The sequence below is a fragment of the Trachemys scripta genome, chromosome 5 (assembly GCF_013100865.1).
Source record: "Trachemys scripta elegans isolate TJP31775 chromosome 5, CAS_Tse_1.0, whole genome shotgun sequence".
NCBI classification, from domain to species: Eukaryota; Metazoa; Chordata; order Testudines; family Emydidae; genus Trachemys; species Trachemys scripta.
In genome coordinates this window covers 57211570-57232972 of record NC_048302.1, presented here as the reverse complement: position 1 = coordinate 57232972, position 21403 = coordinate 57211570, and the positions used below count along the sequence as shown (strand labels likewise).

General features: G+C 40.5%; 1 protein-coding gene across 1 annotated transcript in view; it reads left to right on the top strand.

Annotated features, from left to right (window-relative positions):
* The window catches only part of GATB (glutamyl-tRNA amidotransferase subunit B), a 54526-nt gene extending 35532 nt beyond the window's left edge, over nucleotides 1–18994 (top strand). Inside the window, exons 6-12 of the mRNA XM_034770701.1 lie at nucleotides 760–873; nucleotides 1672–1756; nucleotides 3500–3544; nucleotides 5167–5356; nucleotides 11246–11379; nucleotides 11900–11978; nucleotides 18777–18994. Of these exons, the coding sequence (XP_034626592.1) occupies nucleotides 760–873; nucleotides 1672–1756; nucleotides 3500–3544; nucleotides 5167–5356; nucleotides 11246–11379; nucleotides 11900–11978; nucleotides 18777–18971 (842 nt within the window). The 3' untranslated portion in view covers nucleotides 18972–18994. The remainder of the gene's footprint in view (nucleotides 1–759; nucleotides 874–1671; nucleotides 1757–3499; nucleotides 3545–5166; nucleotides 5357–11245; nucleotides 11380–11899; nucleotides 11979–18776) is intronic.
* Nucleotides 18995–21403: the final 2409 nt, after the last annotated feature.

Below are 21403 nucleotides of genomic sequence, written 5' to 3'. Positions count from 1 at the left end.
CAGCGAGATGGTCGGACAGGATCTCCTGGGGCTTCTGGTCCACCCCTTGCCTTAGTGTAGGTTTGCCCTCTGTGTAACTTTGTTTGCCTGTCTATGTTATGCTTTTGTCAGTCAGGAAGGATTCAAAATCATCTTTGCTGAGGAAGAAGATTACAGTTCCTTGAGGGAGGAAAAACCAAGTTTCTGACATTTGCCCTTCAGCTTTAAATTCCCAAGGATGCTTCAATAAATCTACCCAGCATTGCTGTTAAAGTCTTGTGCTCCATGGTAGAGCAGTGTACAGCCATCAAGTAGTCATTTCAGGGGGTGTTTTCACCCACTTTTGTCGGGGCGAAAAAATAAAAACTGGAATCTTGCAGCCTGCTTTTTTTTTTTTTTTTTTTTTTTTTTTTTAATAATTACTTGTCTTTTAGGTGATTCACCCTAATTCTGTCCTCCCTTTACAGGACATAACCTCTCTCCTAGAATATGGTTTTAAGAACTATGTTTTTAAGGAGTATGGTTTTAAGCCCGTGCACTTACACTATACAGCTGTCTTTGAGAAGAATCATGCCATTCCATTCCACAAGGTAGTAGTCTCAGAAAATTCAGTTGGAGATTTAAAATGGAACCATAAATAGGAAGCAATGATAAGGCAGCTGCTCTCTTCCTGATCTCAGATCTTTTACAGAAGTCCAGTATAAACATCCTGTACATAACATGCTGCTTATTAACATATGCCAAGATCATCTACTCTAGTGATGATGTTTCCTTTTATAGAGGGTCAACTGAGAGTGGATGCCAATGTATCTGTGCATCACCCCGGAGAAGCTTACGGAGTAAGGACTGAAGTGAAGAATATCAATAGTGCACGATTCCTGGCAAGAGCAATAGGTAAATGTTATTTGCTCCTTTACTGAAATGCTAGATACTTTTCATCTAGGTGACAGAACCAAGTCTCACAAAATGTAGGTATGTCAGCCACATTGGCTGTCAGTTTTATTGCGGAAGTGATCCTCTGTCTCCAAGGAGAGTAAAGTGGATGATTCAGTATTTAGTATGTTCTGCTTTGAAAGATTCTAGCAATACAGCAGCTCTGTGTCCTCAGATGAAGTTGATTGCTTTCCCAGGGCACGGTGTCTGGTGTGTGTGACGCGCAAAGGGCGTGCAGCTCCAGTATGGGTATGGGCAGGAAAGGAGAAACAATGCATCTCCCAAGAAAAAATGCAGGGAGATTGGATGGAGAGCCTCCACTCAACCCCTGATGTGATGATGGGAACACTGCTTTTGCTGTACAGTTTAGCTGAAGTCTGGAGTGTCTGGAACTGGTTGCGGTGTGTGTACATGGGGGGGACCTCCTTCCTTCCCCCATCTCGTCCCGCAGGCACCAAATGTACACACAGCAGTGCCAGAGAGAGGTCAGTTTTGCCAGTAATTCTGTCCCTAATTGATTGCTTTTGGTTTCAGTAAGTTTAAAATCATCTTTTCATTTACTGCCTGGCAATGAAGAATGCAGTAATGGGAGGTTTAAAAATGCAATGGGTGCAGTAAAAAGCAACAGAGAGTCCTGTGGCACCTTTAAGACTATCAGATGTATTGGAGCATAAGCTTTCGTGGGTGAATGCCCACTTCGTCGGATGCATGTAATGGAAATGTGGGTGCAGTGTAACTCAGCTGAATTTTTTTTGTCAGACTATGAAATACAGAGGCAAATCAAGGAACTTGAAAATGGAGGAACTGTTATGAATGAAACCAGAGCCTTTGATTACAAACTTGGGTGAGTTCATATTTTAGAGAGGTATTTGAAATGGCATCTTTGGAGTTCTAATGCTTCCTAGTGAGATTGTCACTGGTGTTGAAACGTCCTCTCTCCATTTCTGTTTGTTTGAATTACCATTCAGGAGTGTGGTCCCATCACAGGCATTAATTATATTACAGTAATGCCTAAAGGCCTCAACTGATGCTCGCTGTGCTAGGCACAATCCCTTCTCTGAAAACCTTTCAATTTAAATAGACAAGACAGGTTAAGCATGGGAGGGGGAACAGGCACAGAGAAGTGAAGTCACACAGCAGTTCAGAGGCAGAGCTGGGACTAGAACCCAGGTCTCCTGAGTGCCAGGCCCATACCGTATACACTAGACTGTTCCAACTCTCCCCAGGGACATGTACTGCTCTCTTGCCTGTAGTAAGCTATTGAAATTATTTAACAATTGTAGAATCCAGGTAAACTTATTTTAAGTCAGACAAAACTTCCACTGGAGTGCAGTGGGACTTTAGCCTGTGAAAGGCTGTAAGATTGGGCCCTATATGTTTCTGGTGCTATAGAATCAGACCACCTGATGTATCTTCTTTACTCTTTCTTTTTTGTGGTGTGATAAACGAAGGGGAGGGTGGTAGCTCCCTTTTATGGACACCCAGCCAGTAGCTATAAAATCCCTCTTAGTAGCTGTTCTCTAATTGCTGTACCTGTAAAGGGTTAAAAAGTCTCATTGCTATGCATAGGTAAAAGGAAATGAGTGGGCACCTGGCCAAAAGAGCCAATGAAATTGAAAAAAGACTCCCCTTTTGTCTGTCTTCTATTGTTCTCCTGGAGAGAGGCGGACAGGGCAGCAGTTATGCTGTAAGAAGCTTGGGCCAGGTATGAAAAATAGTCAGTATCATACCTAGAAAACTACTCATTTAAAACCCCAGATATGCAAGTAGATCAGGAAATGTCTAGGAAGACGCGATTAGGTTTATCCCTTTTATTTCGTTATGGCTTTTGGATTCCTCTGTGCTAACCCCAGGTGCTTTTGTTTTGCGTAACCTTTGAGCTGGACCTCAAGAGAGTTATTCTTGGTGCTTAATCCTTGTAGTAGCTCTTTTAAAATCTAGCAATAGCCTGAGTTCCCAGATGTATTTTCTTTCTTTTCTTTTTTTTAAATAAAATTTACTTTTTTAAGAACAGAATTGGATTTTTGTGTCTTAAGAAGTTTGTGCACATGTTGTTTAATTAGCTGGTGGCAACAGCTGATTTCCCCCCCCCCCAGCTCTTCCCCGAAGGGAGGGTGAAAGGGCTTGAAGGGTACCCCACAGGAAGAAATTCCCAAGTGCGCCTTCCTGGGCTTCTGCCTTGCATGGTGGCAGCATCTACCAATCCAAGGTCAGAGAAAAGCTGTAACCTTGGGAGTTTAATACAAGCCTGGAGTGGCCAGTATTAATTTTTAGAATCCTTGCGGGCCCCTACCTTCTACACTTGAAGTGCCAGAGTGGGGAATTAGCCTTGACATGTGGTTTTGTTTCTTTGCCAAGTAGCACTAAAGTTAAATATTTGTAATATTGAGAGAAAATGATAAACTCTACATGGGGTTGTGTGGGGGTAGAATTGGACTCCGTACTTGAACAGGCTTAATGAAGCTTTCTTGATCTCCATGGTGTAAAGTTATTTGCCACAAAACTAGTTATGCAGAGGTACCAGCATGACTGGAGAAAGAGTAAAACCCATCATATTTAATATTTTACCTGTGTTGTCTTATTTTAGGTGTACCATACCAATGAGAGATAAAGAAGGAAAACAGGATTATCGGTAATGAAGATCATTTTATTTCTAAAGTTAACTTTTATTCTAGAACTAAAAGCCCAGTTCACCTCTTGAATGCCCTCAACCTCTGTTGACTTCAGTGGGAGTCGAGGACACTGGATACCTCTCAAAATCAGGTTCTTTTCACAGCAGTTCAGAATTTGGGCTCCATCCTATCTATCCCTACTGAAATCAGTGGGGACGTTACTACATATTTGAGTTGAATTGTTGGTGGGCTCAGTACATATGCTAAGGGTGATTATGTAGTGGCATAATAATCATTAGTGTATTTTTAGGCATGTTTTAAGCTCAGTGAAGTCACTTCTCCTTTTTAAGCATTTACTGAGGAAAATTACAAATGTTCAGATTATGGGGCCTCATATATCATGGTGGCTTATCTCTTCTCCCATGAAAGACAATGGATGTTTTACTATTGACTTCAGTGAGAGAGCAGAGTTAGACCTAGGCAGAGCATTTTTAAAAATTCTACCCTAGATTTACAAGTTTACAGATGAGTATTTGTGGAAATACGGCAGTAACCATTATTTAGACAGAATGGATTTTCAGTTTTTGACAGCTAGTGCGCTTGGGCAGCTGGGGGCTAATATGATAGCCTGGTTAGCCTTTGTTTCTGCGTGCATGGGCGTTAGCTTAAAAAAAAAAAAAAAAGGTCTGTTTCATGAATTAATTCTCTATTACGTTAGTGTCAGGCCAGATCCTTATTTAACATGACTAATATGTATAACCGCTATAAGAAAATATTTAGGCAAATGTGGGTAGAAAGAGAGTCCAAGCTATTTCAGCTAAAGACAGACAAAACTTATTATATCAAGTTTTAAATTTCATTGTTCGTGTATTTTGTGAACTTGTGTGTGCACTAAACGCTGAATCTGAATCCAACACATTAAACATGATTTCTTTTTAAGTGCAATAGGCTCAAAGGGTGTGTCTCAAAGGTTTGCAAAGGCAAAAACAATTTTTTTATATATTTTGAGATTTATCAGTCCATTTGTTCATGTCAGGACAAAGGTTGCTGCTTGAATCACAATGCTTTTCTGATGGCTTGAATTAGCGTTCTCTTTGAGATCCTTTGTTCTTTGATGTTGTCACTCAGTTTTATTTACTATGACGTCCTGCTGAGCATGGTAATTTTGCTTTTAACACAGCATGCGGTTTCATCAGTACTCCACAGGTTAGTATGAGAGAGGTTGTAACCTGCACAGAGAACTCCTGGCAGCTGGCTGTCAGTATGCTTCTCTCCTGTCCAACCCACACTGCCTTGCTGGTCAGAATCACAATTCATGCTCACCAATAAGAGTGATGGGCTGCATCCACACTTAAAATTTTGGGTGTCAAATTTTTTAAATTACCCTTTTTCTATTGCTGGTTGCTTGGCAAACAGTGACAGCTCATCAGAGAGAAAATAGTGGCTGTGGACTGATTTTTTTCCTATTCGACAATAATATACTGAGCTGTGAAGTTTCAGTATCTTGTTCAGTTAAATCCAGTAATACCATTCCCAGAGGAACATTAACTTTCGCATACAAATTTTACAGCCTGTTGTTGAGATGCTGAGGATTGTCTTGATTAAAAATAACCCCAAATTCGTCCCTCTTCATTCTCCCCAGGTTCATGCCAGAGCCAAACCTCCCTCCATTGATTCTGTACGATACTAAATCGTTGCCCGCTAATACGAACCATCAGCAAGTGGTGAATATTGATTGGATTCGGGAGAGGCTTCCTGATCTCCCCAGTGTGAGGAGAGTGAAGCTTGTTGAACAGTATGGGATTCTGCCTGAACACAGTTTCACCTTATTGGTAGGTCTATTGATCGAGTGCTAAAATAAACCAAGAAACCTCAAAGTTTCAGTGCTTAGAGAAAACGCACTGTAAAATGTCATATTAACCAGCTGTCAGCTGCTATGGATTTTTAAATTTGGAAATGTGTCTAACAGCTCTCTTAAATTGTACCTCCGTGCCAAATCCTTCAACCAGGCTCAGAAATAACATGTGCAGTTTGTTTCTATGAGAAGCGATTCTTGAACAAATAGGGAGCTAACAAATTGCTAGGGAATGATGATCTCATCTCTCTCAAAGTGGACTCATTAACAGTTCTGACTGCTGCAAGTATGCAACTTTTTGCTAACAAACTAAGTCTTGTCCACAAGTTCATGATTTTCACAGCAGGTATTGTTTTGTCTTTGTGTCTGGAACAGGGCCAAGCACATTGTCCATGCTTAACAAAATAATAAATGACCATTGTTTTTGTAAAATATGTATAACATCGAAGTTGGTGAAAACTTTGCCCCCAAAAAATGCAGTTGATGAGGTGAGGGGATTGTGGATGCAAATGAACAGATTGTTTAAAATCTGGAAACCTCTGGAATCCATCTAAAGACTATCCAGTCTCTTGAAAACAAATTGCAACATCCTTGTTCTCTTTCAATCCTTTTTGAATTGATCCAGCAGTGACGACTGTGTGTCAGTATTTAAATCAAATTTTACAGAAATCTCTTGAGAAGAAAGTGGCTAGGAAGGTTCTAGCCTTACTGGTATTGCATCTTACCAGTGAGTCATAAGTTTTCCTTATTGTGGTGGGAGATCAGTCATAAATCATGTAGAAATCCTATGGCTATGAAGGTAGCAGTTCAGAGATGTTGATTAATGATGTTAAAGTGCTTTGCAGCCAGTGTTTCTCTCCACACATGTATAAGCAACTTGACCTCAGGAAAAATTATCATTTATGAAAATAAATATGTTTTGATCAAGGACAGTAAATGGACCCTCCTCCATTTCACCTCAGTGACCCTTTTTTAGCTAATCATTTCCCCTCTTTGCTATTACATAGTCTCATCGGTGATGATGCAAGAGCCTTCTCCTCTGCAGCTCTAGCCATATGTAACTGCTAGCTGTTTGTCTCATTGATTCTCCTTCACTTTGCAGATCTCACTTGAAAACATATTTTTTCCTTCCTTTTGCCTCTTAATTTCTCTCCTTTTGCAATTTGTTCTTGATAACTGTTAATTCTGAAGATGATTTTGGATTGCTGCTTGTGAGAAAGATGTACAAATACAGCTGCATTGAAAGTTGTTTTTCTTCAATAAATGAAGGGCGGGGTGGTCTCGTCTGTATTCTGAGTCTTTCTCCTTTTAGTGTAGATTAGGATGGCATCATTTTTATTCTCTGTACAAATTCACTTATTTGACTCACTGGGAGAATAGTTAACCTTAATTAATCTGAAAATTATGTTTCCATTGCCTAACTCAGAACTACTGTAGATGGCTGATGGGGCCAGATGCACAAATCTAAGAAACAGTCTTTCAAGTTAGTGCCCAAGAGTTTTCATTAAATAAATGGCAGTGGTAGAGAGAGTCTTCAAAATGCAGAATCTGTACTCTACCCCAACTTGTTTTTTGTGCATAATGTTCACACTAAATGTGTTAAAATGTCAGACTTCAAAATGAACATTAGTTTCTTAGCTCACCATTGCATGAAGGTATTGCAGTAACTACTTATGTGTGGTTTCAGAGTAGCAGCCGTGTTAGTCTGTATCCGCAAAAAGAAGAACAGGAGTACAAATTTAAATTTGTTAGTCTCTAAGGTGCCACAAGTACTCCTGTTCTTCTTTTTACTTATGTGTGGTCCAGTGTGGAAGATTGTAGCTCCTGCAGGACCTACGTACAACAGGATGAACTGAAATGGAAGGACATCTTTCACTTTGAATCTCCTTATTTCTGTGGTGTCTTAAACATGTATTGCCAAATTTTCAGCAGATTTTTATAATTGCAATAATGAACTGGGAGTATTTGTAGGAGCATATTTTTCTCCGAAAAAATCCCACATTTACACATACATATAGGCAGTTCGTCATGCCATCTAAGCAGCTAAGTGTTCAGTTACTCAACTTGTGCATGCAAGTTCAATCTGTGCAAATCAAAAGGCGTGCAAATATTGCACCTGGCATTAAGGAGTCCTGCTGCATTTTTGGCAACGTGTGGTGTTTAACATTTTGGCTTTCTTCCTGTTGGGTTTTTGTTTGTTTGTTTGTTTTGCTGATTTATTAACTCAAGTCCCATGTCAATGTGCTGCTATAAAAAATAATAAAGTATATTGACATCCAAAGATCGGAGTCATTGAGGTATAGAAGTTAGAGATGGAAAAGACCTATATGATCATTCATTCTCTTCCTCTAACAGCTCCCTCTAGTACCTATACTCACTCTAATATAGGTTACTGACATGTCTAAAGTACCCTATCATTCTAAAATACAGGTGCATTTCTGCTTATTTTAAGCTTAACTATCTAGAGTTTTTTTTAAGACCTGATTGATACATCATGAAAGACTTTGAAAACTATTCTGTTTGTTACATAATTGTCTCTCTTTGCCACACAGTCCATACCTTCACCTGCTCCTGTTGCCCTTTCCCACATGCTCCTCTGTTTATTTCCTCAGAGTTGGTTGCTGTGGAAATTCTGATGGTACAAACATAGGCACCAACTTCCCCTCTTTCCTGTGGGTGCTTGACACTCCCCCCCAGCCCTGCCCCCACTCTACCCCTTCCATGAGGCCCTGCCCCTGCCCCACCTCTTCCCATCCCTTCCCCAAAGTCTCCGCCCCAACTCCACCCCCTCCCTGCCAATATTCCAACTCCTTCCCCAAATCCCTGCCCTGGCCCTGCCTCTTCCCTGCTTCCTCCCCTGAGCACACCACATTCCTGCGCCTCCCCTCCCAGATCATGCTAATGCTGCCAAACAGTTGTTGTTTGGCGGCGGCCAGGCAGGAAACACTGAGAGGTAGGCGGAAGAGTGGGGATGCAGCACGCTCGGGGCGGAGGAGGAGGTGGGGCGAGGGGTGCTGGTGGGTGCAGAGAACCCACTAATTTTTCCCCGTAGGTGCTCCACTCCCGGAGCACCCACGGAGTGAGCGTCTATGGATACAAATAGAGAAAGAACAAAGTAGAAAATGAGATATGGACAAAATGACTTTTCAATAAAATGGTTTGTTTCCCTTTTTTCAGTTTTCTGGGAGGCATCAGCTGGTCTTTAAAGGCATCAGTTCACATTGCAGACCCAATGTCTGCAAAGAATGCTTCCATGATACCTTGCAAAACATTGTAGCATTTTAAACTTGTCAAAAAAGCATCTGAAACCACACCGTCTATTTTTGACAGCTCAGGACTATTAAAGCATCAATTTAAATCCTGTGTGAGAAAATTTTTTGCATCTGGCTGATATTTTGCATGCCACATTTTATTCCAAGGAGATTCTAATGAGCAAGTGACAATGTATTGGTACAGTACATAATGAAAGTGCCAAGTGACCCTCCATACCGAACACAATGCTATAATTCCGAAATTCTGTTTCCTATTCTGTTGTTCAAGATTAAGTGGAATAGTCAGTTAACATTCTCATAAATCAGAACATAGCAGCTTTTCTGTGACGGTTTTAAGATTGTAAATTGTTCCTAGGGACAGTTTTGTTTTTGTACTTTGTGTTTTTGCATTAACAAGGTGTGGTGTGTTAAGTGCTGAGTACTGCTGTCAGTATATGACCAGTTAAATGGCTTCTATGAGGTAGGTAAAGATCCAAAATATCCTTTGGTTTGTGTGATCCAGTAACTGGCAGTAAGGAGATATTTGCTTAAAAGTGTACATGTTTGTTACGGATGCCTGCCAGTATTCTCCATTATTTGAATTACATCTTGGTTTTTAGCCTGATACTTATGCAGCATTTTATATTAGTTGTCTATAAGAACATATGCTTCAGTAATGGTAAAAAATTGTTTAATCTTCTCTTGTATCTGGGAATTTTTATCTCAATATATGCTAATCTTTTTAAGCTGATATAAATGCAGAAGTACTTACTAAATGCAGTTAAGAAAACTGGAAGTTGTGGTGAAAATTTGCTGTTTTTATATTGAATAGCAAGGGATGAGAGTTAGGATTTTGATGAAAGTTGTTCTGTGTCTGTATCCAGTGTATAAGAGCTCCATAGCAAAACTGCCTGCATGAGATGTTCCATAGGCTAACAAACATCATCTCAGATAAATATTCCTAGTATGAGTCACAGGATGATTTTGGCACTCCATGTCAGTGAATTTGGCTCTAGAAAAGTTGGTCAGAATGCACAATTGGTCCAAACTAACTTCCAACAGTAGGGTAGAAATGACTGTTTGAAATCAAAGACAGATCAAGTCTTTTCTGTCATATAACATATTGCAGGAATGATAAGGAAAATATTCCATTCATGTCGCACTGATTCAATTTGGTTCAAGTTTTAATTTAATAAAAGCACACCCTTTGTCTCACTCATCATAGACTGGAACTGGTAAAGACGATACTAGATAGATTTTCAAAGAAAAGCACAATGAAGTGGTTTCAAATATGTACATTTCCATGTGAAAATCAAGTAAGTGTGGGTCTGGCAATTTGGTTGAATGTATCCTGTATGAGCCTTTTTTGGCCATACCTGCTCCACCCATGTTAAAAATGTGGTTGTAAAGGCCCACAGTATTTGCTAAGAAGGGGCATTAATACCTGCTCACTGTTTCCTGACTGAACTTCCAAGGTAATATTGTCTGTTTAGTTATCTTGTCATTTTAAGACTTAATATTCTACACTTGTATTTGGAATAAATGAGTCCTGAGGGGAATTAGAAAAATTACAGTACACCTCTACCCGATATAACGCAGCCAGATATAACACGAATTCGGCTATAACGCGGTAAAGCAGCGCTCCGGGCGGGCGGGGCTGCACACTCTGGTGGATCAAAGCAAGTTCGATATAACGCGGTTTCACCTATAACGCAGTAAGATTTTTTTGGCTCCCGAGGACCGCGTTATATTGGGGTAGAGGTGTATAAAATTCATAATTTTACTTTTAACTTGTATACAAAGTCCAGTAGGACAACTGAATTTGGGTTCTTCCCTTGAAAAGTAGGAATGCCCACTTACAAGATCCACAGTCTCTTGGAGGCCTTTTGAGTTACGTGCTACAGTTACTGAGCCATCATTCTCCAAGTGACAAACATCACAGCATCCATCAGATCCTGCCGTATGTTTTACTAAAAACAATCTCAGATTTCTTGTACACTTTAAAATTGAATCTGTGTCCCCAGTGCAATAAATTTCCAACACTGAGGGCCTTCATCAGAGTTGACTTGAAAAAACTAAAATAATAAAAACTCTGCTTCTTCTAGTCTGACCTATCCAAATCACCCAAGGATAGAAACAAGTCCATCTTATTCCAGCAGCCCAAAATGTGTCTGCAAGATCAAGCATTAAATGTTTCTAGGTGGCTTCAGAAAACAATTCCATGGTAAACATAGCATGTTCTTTGACAGCTCATTTCACCAGAGGGTAGGCAGGCTAGAACAGAACAAGAGAACTCTCCACACCTGCCTTGGGTGAAGCAGCTTCTCTCTGTACACTAATTTCAGGGAAGGATTAATGAAAGATAGAAACTACATTATATGTACAATCTTATCAACCTGGCAGGCAGGCTGAAAGCTATGCTTATGTATTCTTTTCATAGAGCATCTCCTAGTATAGATTGCACTACTGTCTTAATGGAGTTACTAGAGGTTGCCAAGATTTTGCAGTGAGTGCACCAATCAGGTTTACCTGGGAATGAGGGAGGACCAGGACCTAAAATACTCATTTTTGTACCTTTCTGACATTAACCCATTTAATTCTTTTTTTCTAAACAGAATGAAGACGGATTAATGGAGTTCTTTGAAAATGTAGTGAGACAGACACAGATGAATCCAAAGAAAGTGATTGGCTGGATTCTAAATGATATGCTTGGTTATTTAAAACAATACAACCTTAAAGTCAAGGAAAGGTGAAGCTTTCTGATTATATTGAGTTGATCAAACAGAACCATCCGTCTTCCCATGGCAAGACAAACAATTGTGAATAGTATCCCCTAACACCAGCAGTGACTCCTAGTTTAGTGCAATGTAAACAACAAAGGTCTGAATAGTCACAACTTCTTTTGGGAGCCTAGACTGTAAGGTGTCTTGGTGAACCAAGTCTATTCTATACCCTCCAGAGATGGGAAATCTTTAATCACTATCTATTGTAATCCATGGGTTTCCATTTTTAGCATATTAAAATGGCAAAACCTCCTACTCTTCTGACCAAAAATAAATTACATTTTTAAAAGTTGTATTGACCCAGTGTACCACTAAGCAACAAGTTTGCTTTCAATTATAATATTTAATCTTTGTTTAAATGATTGTATGTCATTTATACAAATGACCATGCACCATGTAGAGATGTTAAGATTATGTTGTGTGTGGTGTGTGTTTGTTTGTTTGTTTTTTTGAGAGCTCTCACCTCACCTTATTTTTTTAATTTAGTCCAGTCAGTTCTCTCTTCCTGGCTGACCTTCTAAATCTTCTAGAGAGAGGAACAATTTCTTCTTCAGCAGCCAACCAAGTGAGTTTGTTTTGGACTTACCTTTGAAACTGTCACTACTTACTTCTTTTTCACAGCAAATCTCCATGTGGAATCCATATGACTTCCATGGTGTCAGTAAATTCATTTTATATTTAAAGCATGAAATATGTCAAACTGCTACTGGAGGTGGGAGGTATGTGTATAAAATTCAGGGTTAAATAGTAGAGAGGGGCCTGAAACAAATCCCTAACAAAGCCAAACATGCCTGAATTTTGGGCAATTTGGATTTGACGCCACTGACCAGTAACCTCTATAATCAAATCCCAAATTCTGAACACTCCTGCATTTTGGGAAGGTTAGAATTGACATCCTTGTTTTAGTGGCTTGGTCCAGTCTCTGGTGAGTAGATTCTCTGATGCTTGAGAAACTTGTTGCTTCATGGTTCTTAATCATTTTAATAGGTGCTGCAGCTGTAAGAGGTCACAGATCTCAGTGAATGGCAAAGGGCAAAACATAGCTGGGTTTGTAAGATAAATTTGTGTCAAGTGCCTTGTGAGACTGAAGGAGGAAGACTTGCCTCTTTGATAAGCCAATGACACTCTTTGCTGCATCTTAGCCAGGCACTCAAGACAGAGCCAACTATTTCCCCCCTTTTTTTTCAGATAGCTGGCTTGTTTAGGCCAGTCTCTCAAAACAAAGATGGGATCTAAGAAACTGTGTTAACAATACATTTGACATCAGGGAATATGTTAATGATCATTATTATAAATAATCCTAATAATTAATTTGTATTGAGGTAGTGCCTATGGATGCCAATCATGGATGAGAGCCCACTGTGCTAGGCACTAAACAAACATAAAACGAAGTGACAGTCCTCGCCCCAAGATTCTTACAACTTAAGTAGAAGACAAAACACATGGGGAGCACAAGATAACAATGAGACAATGCCAGTTAACATAACTGTTATCAAGGTTTTTTTAGGCTTTATGGTGGAAGTGAGTTGAAAGGAGAGATTTTAGGACTAGTGAAGTGACTCTGCACTTGTTTACAGTGAGTCTCTCTCATGCATGCTGGGCAGTGAGGGAGAAAGGATAAAGGTGCTTATTTGAAAAAAATTTAACAAATGGCTACTGAATGCTGACACACTTGGCAGACAGAGGAAGGTGTTCATGTCACATTTGAAAACAGTGAGCATTTTTGCAGGGTTACTGGTAATCTGCAAAAAAAATGGCCTTAGCTTCTGCTGATCTTTCTGGAAAAGCTACTGGATATTTTTTTTAGAAATACACTCCAAAATTCTAACATGGTGAGTATATTTTTGAATAATTTTATAAAATTTATTTTTTCACCATTTTATATTTATTAAAAAAAATTAAGATCTTTCATTCCCCTTCAAGATCTTCACTTGAGGTTTTCTGATCCCCTGTAAATTGTTTCTTCCAACTCCAGCTAAATCCTGTAGTGACAAAAAAATATATCTGTGTATATATGTTTGATCATACTTTAAAAAATAAACTGTAAAACTGTGTGGGGCACTGTGACTTTTGTTTGAGTGCAGAGCACCTATCACGTTTTAGGTCCTATGATAATATAATTAATAACTATTTTGTCTCTTTAAACCTTGCAAGTTTATAGCTGTAGAATATTAAACAAACACCACTGGATAAATACACTAGCTAGTTTTTTAAATTCTAAGATAGTCAACAGTGAAATTGACATTTAACTCACATAATGAGGTTCCAGGGTTAATGTTCTTAGATCAACAAGGGCAGATGTTTGCATATTCCTTCCACCTATTCTTTCATTCTAGCTACAGATTTGGAATGAAATTAGTGTCTATTCACTTTTGCATGTTTGTCTTTGCATCAAAAAATAGTTATAAAGAGAACAAGAGTTCTAAGTCTGGGTGCTTAAAGTTAAATTAAACTGGCCTGGTTTTTGGTGGAGCTGAGACGTCTCAGTTCGTAGTTTAAGCCAGTCAGAATTGGGGTTGATCATGGTGGTTGGAAATGGTCTTAAAACAATAAAAGCTTGTAGTGGGCAGAAAACACTGAGAATACTTAGTGCATGTGGATATACAGAAATTCTATGTACGTGATTTTTGAGAGCACCCATCAGCCTGATGCCTAAAACTTTGAGGATGACCTTCAGAGTTTATTTTTAGCTGTTTCCTTGTTGTGGTGGTTGTCAGAAAGTTAACATTGTTTTAACAGAGCTTTTTTCATTTTAATTTATTTATACAGAGGCAGTTTTGACAAGATATAAAATTAGGAATTTCAGAGAGATTGCATCTCCTGCTTAATTACTAGCTCCTTGTAGTATATGTATTGTGCTCTATGATCTGAATTCGGACATAGTAATAACTCTACTGTTTGCCCATCACTGAGCGATGCTATCAAACTTTGACACATTTAGAAAAGTATTTGGTTGCCTAGATGTCAGAAGAACAACAAATGTTTATAACAGTTCTCTGCAGTAGGCAGAGATATTGGATGCCCTGAGGGCAAAAAAGGCTATATATACACACAACAGCAGATGCACTGCAGCATTTGAGGTAGGTGGGAGGAATTAACTGCAGTAGTGAAGACAGAGCCAACAAGAAAAGATGGAAGAGATTGATGGGATGAGCAAATAGTCATGCATATGCATATGCTTGTACTGCAGGAAGTGCCAACAGTTTTTAAATTTTTAAGAGGTCTGTGCTCATTCTCAGTTGTACAAGGCAATAAAATTCACATAAATAAAAACTGTGAACGTTTATTAAATGTGGACGGTTACATGGTGGATATTGCATGTCAAAGAAGGGACACTGCTGTACAATGCTGTGTTATGTAATTACAGCACACAAACCAAACTTATCTTCAAAAATAGTGTGTGCACTAATCAGGGCTACCATTGCAGGCACATGGTTTGACAAAATTTATTGTTTGCACAATGGTTTAGCTCATCTGCACAGCAATACTTTGACAGAACCTTTTGGCACTTCTACATACAGCAGATACCAGGGAGGTGAGCACAGTGTATGAACCTAAGTTGAACAGGACCCTTTTACAATCGTGATTGTAACAGCGCAGTCTGGGGAATTCGGAGCACCTGATCCAAAGTGCACAGCACTTGTTAGAAGCAGAGGTTTTTGGATAATTTGCAAACACAAAGACATTGCATTCTGGGAGGAAGAATGGATACAGGACGGGCCAGAATGGTGTAGCTGCAGTATTTGTACCCCTACATGGAACAAGCGGTTGCAGACTGGTTTCAACTGAAAACCTTTTCCCAGGTGTGTCAACCAGCTTGCACATTCAACAGTTGTAAAATGCTTAAAATGACACTTTTGTGGATGAAACACTTGCAAGCAGTTACTAAATCATTCTGACCAATGGTTTGGTGCTAGGCATACGTGGCTAGATAATCTGAATCAAAACTCGGCTAGAGTCTGTAGTTGTCGCTATTGGGATTTCAGTAATGAAGGTAAGACTGAGAATTTCATTTTGGCATTGGAGACTCTATAATTAGGCCCCACTGTTCATGTTTAGCCAGTTTATAGCCTGGTTTGACCAGTGAGTGTAGATGAATTAAAATAATTTTACTCTGTTTTTAGACTAGACTTTTATCTAGACTAGAACAGCATTTAAAAAAAGGAAATGAGTGGTATGAGGCCAGTTTTTTTGGCCTGTCAAATCTGTCTAGCTTTTTCTACAAACTATAATATCAGTCTAATAGGAAACCATATTTAAATAGTATTGGTCTCTCAGTTGTGTCTGTATATAACAATGTAGATGGAAGGGCAGGGGGCAAAGGGACCCTTAAACCCTTGAGGCTAATTCTTTCTGGCTGAGAAAAGCCTACAAGAGCCCAAGAAGAAGTAAATGGAGTAGAACTACACTTCTGCATAATAGAACTGCACTTGATTATGCATGCATGAATAAAATGCTTTCTGTTTAACCCCTGAATACTGCTGTAATATATTACACGCAGTGTCCAAGGTTCCCCTTATAATGGACTAACCAATATAATTAATTAGCTTCTCCCTCCTCGACTTTCAGAAATAGCCCAAGGAGGATTTGTGTCCAAGTACTCCATACAGGGCCGGCTCTAGGCACCAGCAAAACAAGCTGGTGCTTGGGGCGGCACATTTTTAGGGGCGGCATGGCCGGCGCCAGAATGCCGCCCCTAAAAATGTGCCCTGGCCGCCCTAGCTCACCTCCGCTGCTGCTGCCACGGCGTGCAAAACAGCTGATTCGCGCACCGCTGCTCCCCCTCCCTCCCAGGCCCTCAAACCTGGGAGGGAGGGGGAGATCCCGAGCGGCCGTTTCGCGCACCGCTGCTCCCCCTCCGTCCCAGGCTTGAGAGAACTGCACTTGATTATGGCCCGCGCCGCGGCCACTCGGAGTCTCCCCCTCCCTCCCAGGCTCTCAAACCTGGGAGGGGGGGAGACTCCGAGTGGCCGCGGTGCCGCTTCTCCGCCTCCCTCCTAGGCTTGAGAGCCTGGGGGGAGGAGGCAGGGCTGGGGATTTGGGGAAGGGGCGGAGTTGAGGCGGGGCCGGGGGTGGGGTAATTAAGTAAGGGGTGGGGGGCAGCCAAAATTGTTTTTGCTTTGGGTGGCAAAAGTCCTAGAGCCGGCCCTGACTCCATAGAAGGAGCCAGTATTGTACTCAAGCAATAGAAGGATACTTTTTAAAGCTACAAAACCCAAACCGACATAGCTTGCTGTGTATATTTACAAGAGTAAATCCAGTCTCTTCCTGATCCCCCTAAGATAGTGTATAATAGGCAAAATCTCTCTGCGCCATGATATGCTTAGCATAGGAGATGAGACGGCTGTCAGGGGAACCAGTTATTGCTCCCTAATTCTCAAACTTCCCTCGCCCTGACTTAAGTTAGACCACTCAATGGGCTTCTCTTGGTAATTCTGCTAGGAGTAGAGGGAGGGAGGGAGAGTGTGTGTGTGTGTGTGTCCTCCTCCTCCTCCTTCCTGAGCAGCCTGGGAAAGGACCACGGTTTCAGATTTGCAGGTATGGTACATGCCAAACCTAAAATCAGTTTCTGCCCTTTTCTTAGAAAGATGTGGGTTCTTTGTTGGTTAGTTTCTATTTTGAGCAAGATCTCTGGGGAGTTTTTCTCTCAGCTAGTGTGTGCAAATTGCAAGTTGCACTTCCATGAGGTGTGACATGGAGTCACAATGCCTCAGGGGAGATCAGGGAGAATTACCTTCCAGAAAGCTTCCCGTCTGCTCCCTTGGGGAGGACTGAGCACCTGCTGATAGGGAGGAAGCAACTGTGGGTGTTCCTTAAGTGAGCCCTCGGCATAGTTGGTGAAGTGAACAAGGCCTCTGTCTGACTGTAGGAAAAAATTCAGCTTACCCAGGCTATTCCAGGTGTGTCTGCAGTGGTGCTAAGGAATGAACTGGAAGGGGGGGCATCTTGAGTTTTAGATAGGAATGGTTAAAATATCACTTATGGTGGTTGTAACTCTGATTGGATATCAGTAATTTTAAATAATTTGATCTGTCTTTTCTGCTCTTCTTCCTCTCACAAGGAAAACACAAGACCTGCAATGTGGCTTCGAGACAACTTTGTTGTTGTTCTCTCAAGGCCTCTGGCAAAACAATAAGATTCTATTGGCGGGAGGAGGAGGGTTGGGGCATAGGAGGCAAATTTGAGTCGCACCTGGCTTGGAGTAGGTAGCATCAATGCAGAGTTCTTAAAGTACCTGCCACAACTGTCACATCGTTTCATGCTGAAGGGCTTTCCTATTGGAGAAAAATCTATGAGAGGATTAAAATGTCATTCCATTTATTTTGTTTTTCATAAACCATCTTGCTGCACTACTAATTATTAAAATGGCTTTAAATTAGGGCTCCTCACCCCAGCCTCCTCTTGATCCCACAGCAAATTTGTAGTGCTGCATTTTTGACATGGCATTCGTTTCCATCTGGCACACTGGGGCGACCAGGGCAGGATCAAGCAGAAGCAGTTGTTTTAATAAGGGCTTTCTCTCTCTCACATCCCCCATCTCTGAAATAAAAACAGAGGAAATACAGAAAATGACTGCCCGAGGAAATTGCTTTTTTTTATATAAATGCTCTCTTCTCCTGAGTTTATTCCATGGTGATAGCCTTGCTACAAAGTAGGGGAACACATTCATATTAGCTAGTAATTATTCCAGAAGCTTAGGTTCACCCAGCTATTCCTGGAGGTGAGATATGGATGGGATAGGGCTGCCAGATGGATTCTGATTTGCAATATTTTTCTTCTATTTTCTATTAAGCATCCTCACTCTCCCTCCTGTGGTGGTGATGGTCTGTAAATGAAATGAGTTACCTGGAATCGGTTTAGGCACAGTAGTTGTCTAATTGTCAGTTCTCTGCAGTGGCATTCTCTGTTGACCATGCATGTTGTAATTTCTTTTAGCAACATTCGTATGAATAACATGGGATTACTACACCACCTTCTCGTACGGCAATTTTACAGTAGGGGCACAAAGAGCATCACTGTTGCAAAGCTGCGTGACATGCATATTGTGTTTCAGAATAAAGGGAGGGGACGTGGTGTGCTCTGGATTATTGCACTCGACTTTAAGCTGTGTTCAGATAATAAATTAAACTGAGTTGCTTGATTTCATCCTGGTGCTCTTGTGGGTGGGCAAGTTTTGCTCTGGAGAGCCACTAGCAAGTCAAGATTGAGATGTGTCCACAGAGCTGCATGGGAAAGTTTGTCAATCACATAAATGTTAACCCTTTGCTTTTATTCTGACTAAATTCACTCACACATTACTGCAGTGGAAAGTGTGAATGCAACAGGCACTGATTCCCCTCCTCTATTTTTTTTGATGCTGCAGGTGCTTGAGGAATTGTGGAAGGGGGAGGGGAAGACCCCACTTCAAATTGTTAAAGAAAAGAAACTTGGACTTATCCAGGATCAGCAAGAGCTTGAACAGATCTGTCAGGCAGTGATGGAAGGACATCAGGAAGAGGTGATTAGAACAGGGGTGGGAACTGAATTACAGCAGCTTGGACATGTTGGTAGTCTGTGATGCTAACGGGTTTAAATTGCCATCTTTCCTCGGGCTCTGCATTTGTTTGTACATCTTCAAAGAGAAATGAAGGATTTATTAGTCTGGCTTGTCCAAGAAGCCAAGTCATTCTGACTATGCATAAAAGTGATAGTGCAAGAAAACAAGCACAGTAGAAGTCCTATCCCTTTTAACTGTATGTGTCCAGAGAGCACTTTCATTAACCTGGCCTGGCAGTTTTGATCAGTATAATTCCCAGATTTTTTTTTCTTGTCATCTTAGGAGATATCCAAGGTCAAAGAGATTAAATTAATATAACTGTGTGAAAACTCAGGGTATCTAACGAAGTCATTATTTATTCTACATGAATAATATTAGCTTTAAAGGAGATGGCATCAATGTTGGTAAGCCAAAAAGTTGGCTTATTGTATCTCTTTGCAAAGTCCATGTCTCTTCTTCCAAGAAATATATACTGACTGGCTAACCTCGTGAGCAATCTTACACTAACACAGCGTGTGTATGTCATAGAAGAAAGCTTTAAACATTTTGATTTCAAGATTCCAGAGATTTTCAGTTAGAAAAAGTAAACTTGTAAATTATGAAAGGGGGGCAAAATGGAGGGGTAACCTTGACCACGTCCAATATTAGTTTTATGAAAAAGGTGCTTTTGTATTCTCTCGAGTGCAAAATGTAAAAGCAGGAATGAATGGCTTATTTTAAGTATAAACATAGTCTAGCCACATTTGCAGTTGGAAAAAAAAAAAGCTAACATCTTTTGAGAACAATACCACCCACGCCAAAGTCTCATGGGGAGATACTAACAGCTTTGCAAAGAGCTTTTGATAAAGAAAATGAACTTGCAGTAGATTTGCATGACCTCCCTTATATTGACTCATTTGCAGTGGCTGATAAATATGCTTCTGTATTTTCAGACTAGTACTGAAGCGCAAGAGCAGAGAGCTAGAACTGTTCAACAGCACAAAAGCTGAAGGTCCATAACCAGATTCCTGTTTCAATAATAATAATTTTGTAAGAATTTAATTCCTCCCTCAGCTTCCAGTGTTTTAGCAAAGCCAGCTGTGATAAAGCAGCCTTATTTTCCAGCTGCTTTCAGGTGATCGTTTTAGTAAAGAAGCTTTTAGGTCTGTGCTTTAAATTACCATAAGATCTTATCTTACAAAACAGGTAGTTGGGCTATTGCAAGAGAAAATGCCTTGCTTTTTAATACTAGTTTATTTTTTAAAAAAAGGGAAACTAACATTCAAATACTGAGTAATTTATGAATTGATGCAATACCTAAACTTAATTGAACTTTCTAATTTAAATAATTGCAAGCAGATAAAGATAGCAATGTGCCCTATCTATGCTGGGACATTATAGACAAGAGTTAAGATGGGCTAAAATTCAGATACAATAATATAGGGTTACCATATCTCATAAATAAAAAAAGAGGGCCCTCCATGGGCCCTGGCCCCGCCCATTTCCCCACGCCCTAGCCCCACCCCAACTCCACCCCTTCCCCGCCCTAACTCCGCCCCCTCCTCCCTCCCACTCCCAGCCACGGGGAAAGGGCTGCCCCAGCGCTACCGGCTTCACGCAGCTGGAGCCCGGGAGGGGGGAGGGGGCGGAGTTAGGGCGGGGAAGGGGTGGAGTTGGGGTGGGGCTAGGGCGTGGGGAAATGGGCGGGGCCAGGGCCCATGGAGGGCCCTCTTTTTTTATTTATGAGATATGGTAACCCTATATTATTGTATCTGAATTTTAGCCCATCTTAACTCTTGTCTATAATGTCCCAGCATAGATAGGGCACATTGCTATCTTTATCTGCTTGCAATTATTTAAATTAGAAAGTTCAATTAAGTTTAGGTATTGCATCAATTCATAAATTACTCAGTATTTGAATGTTAGTTTCCCTTTTTTTAAANAGAAGAACAGGAGTACTTGTGGCACCTTAGAGACTAACAAATTTATTAGAGCATAAGCTTTCGTGGACTAAGTGGGCTGTAGTCCACGAAAGCTTATGCTCTAATAAATTTGTTAGTCTCTAAGGTGCCACAAGTACTCCTGTTCTTCTTTTTGCGGATACAGACTAACACGGCTGTTACTCTGAAACTAGTCTTCCTTGAATACTTCACCCTCTGTCAGGACAAAAGAGAAGATATTCAGTGCAAATGAATAGCAGAAGCTAGTATTGAGTGCTGTTCACTTTTCCTGTAGCTGGTTTTGCACACATGAGAAAGGTAAGTGATTCAATATGTTACTGTTTGTCTGAATACTCTAGAACTTGTATCAGATGTATGTTGTGATTCAGTATTGCCAGGTAGCAATGTTTTTCTGAAGGAATAGAAATTTACGCATTTTAGAGTGAAATGTAATGATGTGAACAGGTCACACCACCTACTCGCTCTGCCAAACACCCAGTGGCAGCTCAGCACTGCTGGCCACTCCCCCCACCT